Source organism: Dreissena polymorpha, chromosome 2 (genome assembly GCF_020536995.1).
Source record: "Dreissena polymorpha isolate Duluth1 chromosome 2, UMN_Dpol_1.0, whole genome shotgun sequence".
Taxonomy (NCBI): Eukaryota; Metazoa; Mollusca; class Bivalvia; order Myida; family Dreissenidae; genus Dreissena; species Dreissena polymorpha.
The window spans coordinates 20,538,885-20,550,149 of NC_068356.1; the positions used below are offsets into that span (position 1 = coordinate 20,538,885).

At 33.5% G+C, this 11,265-nt stretch overlaps 1 protein-coding gene across 1 annotated transcript; it reads right to left on the reverse strand.

The window, feature by feature from the left end:
- Positions 1-2,441: 2,441 nt before the first annotated feature.
- Positions 2,442-5,005, reverse strand: LOC127869572 (RYamide receptor-like). Its single transcript, XM_052412227.1, has 2 exons — positions 4,274-5,005; positions 2,442-3,090 (listed from the first exon to the last, which is right to left on the reverse strand). Exons 1-2 carry the CDS (start codon positions 5,003-5,005, stop codon positions 2,671-2,673), a joined length of 1,152 nt encoding a protein of 383 aa, XP_052268187.1. The 3' UTR covers positions 2,442-2,670.
- Between the last annotated feature and the right edge of the window lie 6,260 nt (positions 5,006-11,265).

Consider the following 11,265-nt stretch of genomic DNA (forward strand, 5'->3'; position numbering starts at 1 on the left):
GATAAACGAAGTTTTATTGTTCAAGTCTTCACTTGGAACAAATAATCAACAAGATACATTAATAACAAATACCATAAGCTTTATTCGTAAAATCATAACATTAAACCCGACAAATATATTTTAAGCACGTACCCTCGTGAAGAAACACTTGTTTAAGACGAGCGAATTGCAAATGATTTAACAAATTAAAGACACGCGTATCCGTAATTTGTTGACGAAAATTTTTGGACAATATGAAAAATTGCTCCTATTTGTTGAAGTATTTGTGATGTTATTTCTACTACTGCAATTCAATTGCCGCTATAACTGTACTGTTGATTTAATGTATGCATCTTAATATATATTTTTAACCGTGTCTGGCTGCTTTTTAAGAAATGTTTTGCCTTCATGTTTTTAAACATCTTTAAAGTAAATAGTATTAGCTCCAGTTTTATTAATATGTGTAATTAGAGTTGGTCATGTATTTCCGTTTAATGATGTCCTGATATGGCGTCAAATTAAGGCAAACAGGGCTATGCCGGCAGACGGAGATTTATTAGTGCAATAAAGCCAGATTAAACATTCCGACAAATGATGTAGACATACCAACGGCTGAGAGTACATGTACAGGATGGTTCTATTAAGGCCGGTTAAACAAAACACATTAACATATTTTCGCAAAAAAAATTAATACCTGTGTTACATTCTATAAGAGCTTGGTAACTTGAGGACGGATATTAATGGATAACCAAAATATTGGCACTTAAGGTGTAGATTTTAAAACTGCGTTTCATGTTTGGTTTGCTTGGAATCTTTACCGTTGAATTGTAGCCCTACTTGCGTTTCCCCTTACTTGCACCCTTGCTGGACAAATATTACCAGTACAAAAAGCATATACTTACTAAGTGGAAGGCGAAAATTTCTTAACGACCAATCTAAATGTTGTCCGATCTCAAACCAACAAATTATGGAGTGACATTCCAGCACTCAACCAATTAAGCTGGTCGGTGTGGTGTATGTATGAAACATTACTACCATAACCTATTGTTTGCTTTAAAAAAAGATTTCAATAAATACTTTTGGATATGTAATGTGTAACATTCTTGAAATTAATAAAGAGATAATGTTTTAATATAAATAAGGTAGCGTTGACAAAGTACTTGCATGCACACGTAAGCATACCTACAAGCTCGTGCCATAATGAATAGTTGTTGTCTTCTGGTCTTCAGTGACTGTTCCTTCTCGTATCAGGTGATTTTACGTTGCACAGTATAAAGATATATAATATATAAGCAACACAACATGCGTTATAATTCCGATGTGTTTTTGTGACTCGTAACAAACTGTTTAAAAAATGATACAATTAAACTGTTGTACATATTAAAATAGTTGTTTTGAAATCCAAACAATATTTGTCTTAAATTAGTTTTGTAAAAATTTAATGGACCATTTAGCATTTACAAATACTTTTTGCTCTGTTCATTAGTGTTTCTTTATTTTTCTCATCTTTAAGATACCCACGTATGGAAGATTCACATAGCAAAAATTTGGTGTTAATAAGTTTAGCCACTGGGCATTTTTATAAAGATTATTATTCAACATTCTTAGATTTTGCGTTCATGATTGAACTATATATGTTCTCAAACAAATGATTTGTTTGTCCAATTAATAATTAAAATAGTTATATTGCAAATTGAATATGCAAATAACAACTATTAATTTGTAAATAGTTTGTTTATATGTTGATTTACTTCTAAAATAGCATTCACACGGGTGAAACAACTGCAACTGCAATATATTCTTTATTACATTTTTGCACATGTTGGTAACGTAAGATATATAGAGAATAACAGGTCACTTTTCCTTCGTTTTATTTCAGATAATACTAGGAATAAGATAATGGCGACGCTTGCCGAGCCGAGTTTTATTTTATAGCGATACTGATATACTACAGCCCAATAGGGTAGTACCCTGTATTTCTTTAAAGCATACCTCTACGCCCCCAACTTGAACTTTATATTTGTAATATACGTTTTATTTGTTTGAATCGGACTCATTTCTCAAATTGATTCTTAGTTATATTTCGTAACCTTAATTATTGAACAATATAAGCGCATACCAACCAGAAATACAAAACTATAGCAGATGCTTTTGTATCCGGTCGATATCAAAGTAGAGGTATGATAATCGGGTATAAAATGGCACCGAGTAACTCTAAAACACATTATTTATTTGCTGGCACCAGTTTTTAATATTTATATTAGTTATATTGTATTTTCTTAATTAAATTAACTTATTAATATTTATTGCATTTTTTATTTATATCTATTTAATTATCTGTATATATTTTTATAAGGTCGTTTTAATTCTGTGCAGATATATTAAAAGCAAGCTAGCATTTAATGCAACATGTATGCTTGATCTGCTATACAATGCTGTATTTTATTATTTTAACTTAAATCAATCTTATACATTTGCACCCATATAAATAAATACAATACTAATATATACGTCAAGCCTACTTCAATATAAGAAAAATATTTTAAAAGAATGACTTGTACGCATTTAGCAGCAAACGTTTAGCAACATGAGAAAATTAATGCGTGTTGTAAATTTGCAGACTGATAATTTTCAATACAGTCTAAAATTCGCCCGCACCAAGTATGAAAGACATTTTCGTCCATGTTAATGTCAAAGATCATGTGGGTCACCATGGTCCTTATGTAGAAACGACATTTTTAGAATTTTAGTTTCGTCTATGCTGGCGCGTGGACTAAATCGACTACTGGATCCACTGTTTGTTCTATTTGGCAATCGTGGTCTTCGTTTGCTGCATATGCTGCGACCATTACCTTTCTTACAATGCGTACACAGGAAAAACATGCTTTTAAAGCCAGCTCGGAATCTCTTATTCATCCAGAAATAAACAATCGGGTTATAGCAAGCATACGACATTGCTAGCCAATGGAACCCGGTCCAAGTAAACTGGTAATGTTCGGAATTGTATAGCGCTTCAGAGTCTTCAATATTTTCTTCATAGAGTCTTATGGCGTGAATGGGTAGCCAGCATACGGCATAGGTAATTACCATAACAATCATCATCTTCACCATCTGAAAATATATATGTGTAAATGGATTCGCTGAAAATAGACCACGGGGTAAATTCGTTATGAGACAGACTAATGACATGACAGAAGATCAAGTTGCCATCCTGTTTTGGTACAAATCGAGTCTATGCTAATCTTTCTTAAATGCTTGTGCATGCACCGGTTGTTGAATACAAAAAGGCACATTGTAGTTTTCGTTAACATTGCCAAGCGCAAGATTACTTTGCTCAACAGGCATCGTCAGGTCACTCATCTACAAGGAACAAGTGTTATTGATAATCAATTATTATCAATAATAATACAATATATAATAACAAAATAAAATTTCATATTTCTATTATTGCTTTTTAAGTAGGAATGTGCTTGACTGTCCGTTAAGTGAAAGTCCAATCAACCGTTGAAATTACAAATGTCAGAAGATTAATTAGACTCGTCTCAATTTGAGAGTGAGTTCTGTTCGCTTATGTCTAAACAACTGATAAAAAAGCTACTTAAGAAACACGTGCTATGCGAAATGATGTTCTTTTTATTTAGGTTAGACTCGTTTTAATAAAGAATTGTTGGTTGACTAAGTTATGAAATAATTCAAAACTGTTGTGTCATCCTATGAAAAATTGATTTTAGACAGAGCAAGGTCCATCAAACAAATTATTGAAGCAAACTGATTGTAAAACGATACTAAAAAAATAAAACACAATATAACTAGGGACCAATTGCATCAAGTAAACGCAGAGGCTCATGACGTACGAATACGTTGAAGATGTGTTTCGCAACACCCCCACAGATGTCACTCTTAAAGGATTTGTCAGTAAAATGCTTATAAATATATCAATTAAGTTTAGCATGAAATAAACATAGATGTTACTGTTAACTGTCAGGTTGTAAAATATTAAGTCGCTCAGTTGTGTATCGTGATGTTGTCTAATACCAGTTTTTTAATTTTCAAATAATGAATTTAAAATCAATGTCAGTATATTGACATAAAACAAAGCCCTCCAACCTTGCTTGATATAAAGACATAGGTCATCAATAACTAACATCAATCTAAAACCAAGAAACAGCAGTAAATAGCTCATGACTTTACCATGTACGATTAAACAATACAGTAATAACGGAACGAAAAAGGTATCGATAATTGGTAAATATTGTCTGAAATAATCTTAAAAAAGAGAAGATAATGAGATAACCTTTCGCTTTGATGAAGCTATTCTCTCATCTCTTCGCCTCTCGGCCTCACCGGGCGTGCGTTTGATCCAGATAATATAACCAATACGTGTGTATGTGAACATCAGGACGATCAAAGGGATTACATACTGGATACACATAATGGCAATAGTGTACACTTGCTGTAGAACATTGTCCTCGAAAATGTCCAGACACAATCCTTTTTGACACTCTTTTGACGTGTTTGGGTAGGGATTGGTATAAACGCGAGATTTAACAACTGTTGGGATAGGAACCGCGAGCGCAAGGATCCAGACAATCGCTATCGTCAATAATGCTTTCCTTGTTGTCAGTTTCGGTCTAAGCGGGTGTATGATTGCCACATAACGATCAAAGCTCATAGCAACCAGGGTGAAGGCACTAAGAAACACGGTCACAATCTGCATGTACATAATAAACGGGCACATGAAACTTCCAAAAGGCCAGTATGGCACTAAAACGTTAATCACGAATGTAAATGGAATGCACAGCACACCTTTTGCAATGTCCCCTATGGCGAGATTAAGAAGAAAGTAGTTCGTGACCGTTCGCATTCTCTCCTGGCCAATGACAACTAAACATACTAAACAATTTCCACCGACACTAATTATAAATAGTACGGAATATGATACGAGCCAGAAAATTTGTATAGTGTTGAATACTGTGTCACATCGGTCGAGTTCGAGTCCAGTGCTCGTGTTGAAGGTAAAATCCATTTTGAACTTTGGTAAACGTAAACGCTTAATGGATTACCGTAAACGTCCTTCCGTTTGAATATGGTGCGGAATAGACAAGCTGAAAACACAGCAGTGAGTAGTTTGGTTATATACTACTTTTCTAGTGTATTCACTTCTGTAAATACATGTGTGCTTATTCCTGTCGGTAAACAATAATAAACTATTTTATCCGAATGCAATGCAATAGACAGCAATGTTTAATAGCGGACATTGAATTTCAAACACGGATATCTTTTTAAATTTAATAATTATTACATTGTCATACTGTTCGTCGTACAATCGCTTCTATGTGTACTTAAACTGAAATCTTTATTTCTTTTCACTTAACGCGAACGATGGCAATCAAACTATGACTTGTGATGAGCGTCTCAATATTCTCTGTGTAAATAAATTGTATTTCCATCCTCACAGCGAAGCATGCCAGAATGCTCCAATACCGAACAGCTCCGTGAAATGTCCAATACAACAATGTGCGCAATTTGTAGCAAACTCAACTAGCAAAACTCATTATCAAATCACGATTGCAGAGACATTATTTGAAATTACTAAAACAATATATATATATATATATATATATATATATATATATATATATATATATATATATATATATATATATATATATATATATATATTAAGTCACGTAAAATAAAAAAATCAATAGTTTTCTTGAAGATAATATAACTCATTAGAAATGCGCCAATAGGATATATAGCTCCATATGATTATAAATGATTCAAATTTATTTTTTAATCCCATTATGAACGATAAAGAAATAGACATTTAATACAATTACACAAAACATCAACTAGCACAATTACCGTCTGATGACTTCCCAAAACAATCTTGCACAATGTTATATTGAACGTTAAGAGAGCAACGTTGTAACTGCAAGCAACACATAGTCTTTATATTTATATAATCTTTGTCAAGTACTTGTCTAATCCTATCAGGTACAATTAATTAATGACATGAATAATAACAGATATTTTCAAATATAAATATACTTCAAGCTTGCTCTGTGACATTGATCTTAAAACAAGCGATATGGTATTAGCATTTTACACATTTCCTTAATATAAGCATTTCGTTCATTTCTATTCGAAATCCCATCAGGCTCAAATTTAACTGTATCCATTCAAAGAAGATGCATAGTGCTCTGAAGCAAACCATGTACAAGAACGGTATTTGACGTCCATCTGATATAATAATCATGTGTGCCAATTACTTTCAAAATTTCATATTGCACATACATAAATACATACGCGCTTACGCGCACAAAAAGTGACATGGCAAGGATGCGCCCTTCATCCATTTCATGGCGGGGGAATAAACATTGAATGCCATAAATTACTCGTTTAACGAATGACTCTGAGTCATGGCTGATTAATCTGAGCTAAAATATGTTGAGGATTGCTATTCTGTATCGTGCTGCGCTGCGATTTGCTTTGCAGTCGTGATGCGCTGCGCTGCTTCTGTGCCGTGCCGTGTTGCATTGCTACGAACCGCAACAAATTCATTGCAATGCCTTGCTATTGCATTTTCGGTATATTCTTTATCAAAGCATTAGCTTGCTTACATAAAATTACATGTGTTATGTTTTTTAATGTTATTTCATGTCATCTTATTTCACGTTAAATGAGTTATATAGCGTTATGTTATGTAATGGTATGTTTTGTTATGCATAGTTGTTTATTAATTCCTTAACACAACGTAATTGCGTTTATGATATATGTACAAAAGCCTCCCGAATGCAAAACCGCTCACTGATCTCAAGGGAACGCTTGTGTAGATTTTTATAGAGTGCAACGCGAGTCCCACATATGGCAATCAATCCCAGGAGACTTATTAGTTTAGTTACGAAAGATATGGCGAGGTACAGGCAACGTCCTGTACTTGAACAGACTTTGAGTCATTCAGTGCCCGGTGTGAAGCACCTAGTAAACCGCAGTTTTGCTTACGTCTCGTGATAGACGAAATAGCCAAATGTTGAGCGTGGGATTGAACATGTGCGTTTTGGCGCCACAGTGTTACCAAAAGCCCACAAATCCGCTAATTTTTGCAAGCAATCGCAGTAGTCTCGCTTATATTTCGCAAGCGTTAAACTCAACAGATGTAAGACTACACAAGTGTTTGAATGCATATTTAAACCACAAAAATGAATGCTCTATTTGAAAGCAAACACAACAACAACAATTAATACAATATCGCCCACTGCATATAATAACAATTACCATATACGGCATGTAAAGATTGTTGGACTTTCTAACGTATGATAGAGTATAAAAAAATAAGAATAAAATATAAGCTGTTTGGACGTAATCTATCAGTGTTCAATGTAAGTGTTGTAGTATTTGTTTTACTTAATCAAGTTTTGGAAATATAAAAATGCTCGGAAATAAAACAAACGTTTTGCAATATAGCAACGGAGACGCGCTGACGTACGCCAAGGCATCTGCATCGGATAAATTGTGACTACTAAAATCATCTTTTCCATTGCTATAACATTATAAGATAAGTTGCTTCACATTAAACATTTTACGACAACTTGAAGCAAAAACATTCTTCATTTAATCACGAGCTTCGAAATCGGTAAAAATGGTTTTTGACATTTCTTTGGTATTAAAAAAGCATGCAAGAAGTTCACGGCAACGTAATAAAAAAAGTCGTAATAAAATGCCATATTGGAATTAATTTAAAAGCCCACCGTCTTCATGTAAATGTGACTAAGCCATACTATGCATAAATCAGTTATTCAAACAACATCGAGAAGACCAATGTGCACTGCAGTTTTTAACTGCTCACAGAAAGTCATTCTAATCACAGGCTTAGAACTTAGAAACACATACCGGAATATTATACAACGAACACCGCGCGTTACTTAAAACGCACCTGGTTGCCATCGTATGGTCGAGCACAAAAGTAACTTTCAAAAACTAACGCACAAACGTTGCAGACAAACTAAAACGCCATAGAGTGTTTGTTTATAGAACTCGTAGCCGATTTAAAGTATAAAATATTTGACGTAGAATCCAAAGTGGTCGATGAACCATTTCAGTGTACTTACTAAGTGATATATACTATTCATGATTGGGGTAATTTCTGACTCTCACCGCGCCGCTATATTGTCTTTCTCAACCATATATCTGGTCAATTATCTGTTTTCAAAACAGTGAGATGCAGATTTGAATGATGCAAATGTACATACATTTTATATATGAATATAGTGATTTGAAAAAGGCGTAATGATGTACGTGATGTGCTATTTAAGACAATTTATAAATAACAGTAACATTTCCCAACATAAATCCACGTTGTGTTTCTTTTAAACAATCTTAAGTTTTAACCTCAAAATAATGTTTTGTGTACATGAATGCCCAATAAATAATCTAACTATGCATTTAAATATAAGTGATACCTTCAGATATAATTAATCAATGTTCACGAATAATAATTTAAAGATTTATGCATATTCAATTGTCAATTATAAAAACATTTATAATGCCTATTATAAATACACAATTTGTTCTAATATTAAAACAAATGTACGCGAACAGCATTTTGCTGTAAAACCATGACTACATACAAAAGCAAATTGTTATTTGTTTGTTTAAAAAACATATTTAAATAGCTTGATTTGGCGTATACTTTTAAATAGGTATTTTATATATCTGTATGAAAAGTCTACATACAAAACAGGGGTTATGTGTGCAGTATATGACTTGGAAAATATTGCTAACTGCAAAATAACTTGACCTTGTGACCTAGTTTTTCACTAACAGAGTTTCAAACTTGGCCGAGATATTCTTAGAACAAATCTTCAGATTAATGACATGAAGATATTTGTAAAATGTGACTTCTAGAAAGTTTTAACTAAAGCCACAATACGAAAACTGACCTGCCGCATGGCGACCAAGTTTTAAACAGACCGAAAATATTTTCGAACTTGCCTCAGATATCAAGGTTTTACTACAGACATACAAGAAAAACTGCCCCTCTCCTTGTCGAAATGTTTTGTTTTTTTTAACAAACCGGGTCATTCTTAAATTTAGCTGTTATATCATTTGAACACATTTTCTGACCAAGTTTCAAGAAGATTGGACAATACATGTTACTTAAAGAATGATAACAATATTCCAATACAGTCATGCATGGAAATCTTCCCTACCACCTGGCGGCAATGTTTATCTAAAGACGGAACCATTTTCAAACTCAGTCATATAATCATCAGAACAAATGTTTTGACCTAGTTTCATAAATATTGCATTATACATACGACATATAGAGTGTTTTTCATAAAACCGAACTCAGCTGACATATCATATTTAAAAAATCTTCCGACCAAGTATCACAAAAATTGACTAAAATAGAGGTTATAGAGTATAAACTAAGTTCTTTTTAATTAGATCTTTCGTCTAGTTTTTAACTGAACGTAACCCAGTTTTAAACTCGGCCAATATATCATTTTAACAAATCCTCTGTCTACGTGAAGATTGGAAATAATTGTGGCCTATAGATGATGACGCCGCACGACGCTCGGCACAGGGCGATTGAAGGACAAAAGGCGATCATACAAGCTCTCAATGAGCACGCTTAACGTGTGTCAGCTTAAAGACACCGTTAGGCGCTTTCCTTCACTAATTAAGTACCAAATCAAAAGCCGGAAAGCAGTAAAGCCGAACATCGTAACTCAAAAATACTCTAACCATGCAAATTTAATGAGAAAATCGAATTGCTTTTGAAAAATAAAAAGATACAACTGATTAACACAATACACAATGGTACAATTTGCAATTACTTCTTAATGGAATTTTGCTTCAATTAACTGTATCTTATGATGCTTTTTTAGTCTTGCTTATATCTTCCTCTACTTTTTTCTCAACTTAAACTTATCCTACAATTTAAGACAAAAAAACTATTGCGTAATTGACATGCATATACTTTTTGTGAGTTGTTTAACCCAAAGCGTTGTCAAAGCTTCATGCACATTATATTCCGCTTTATATGATCGTTAAAGGGGCCTTTTCACAGATTTTGGCATGTTTTGAAGTTTGTCATTAAATGCTTTATATTGATACATGTAAATGTTACCATTGTGTCTTAAAATCTCCAGTAAAAAAACAAGAATACAATTAAAGAATTTGATAAAAGTCACCCTCAACGGGGCTCGAACCACTGACCCCTGGAGCCATGGAGCAAAAGTCGCCTGCTCTATCCACTAGACCATCCGCTCTTACACCAGTTGCAAAGAATTGTTTACGTCATATATGCAATCCTCGTGGTATCAAAAAATACAACGACAACAACAGAATTCTCCAAATTATTCAATCGTTTCGCGTTGCAACGCTTTATAATTTTCAGGTTTTTAAATCGTCGAAAGATGCACATAATGGATATTTTAGAGCATTTCAGTATTACTGTTTCCTCACAAATATCATAACTTCAACGAAAATGTGCGAATCTGAAATTTCTTTTTAATTTGTCAATTTACCAAAGCGTGAAAAGGCCCCTTTAACAGTTGAATGTGCAGTTATAAGAAAACAGGCCATAAGTGGAAACACTATTAAAGATTATTAATAGGTATGCATTAGTTCTATTAAAAAATTCATTCATACACGTCATCACAACAAAACCAACAACAAAATAGTATATCTTTAATATGCACATTTTGAACAACATTACTGGTGGATTTAATGCATACATAAATATCTACGAATTAAATGTAAGATTCAATGAAAAGGCAGCCGCCATGTAGACTGTTCACTTTGCAGCATCACTATTGGTGTTTATTCCACTGGCATTATGTAATTCAAGAAGCTGTTATGTCAGAATCATGAACCGCACTTATACTTAAGATTAATTAAAAAAAACTTTCATGTACTTACTTATTATAGTAACAATTTATTTCGGTACATTCTCATGTTTATAAATGACATAATTCATATTATCAATACCCAAAAGCAGCAGCTGTTTATGTGTATATTAGTCATGCAGTGTAAGGAGTTCCACTGACCCACCAGTGAGATTGCAACAGGTTATTTCGGAAAATGCTCATGTTTTTAATGACATCATTAAACAGAATACGCATTCCAATAAGCACCATTGGAGGCATCAGCAATACATGGCTGTGTTGGCCATGCAGTGTGGCGAGTTGCACTGACGATCTAGGGATTACTAAAGTAATTAACGGATAATTGGGCAAACAAAATCGCAGATTCACTCCATCAGCCTTCGGTTAA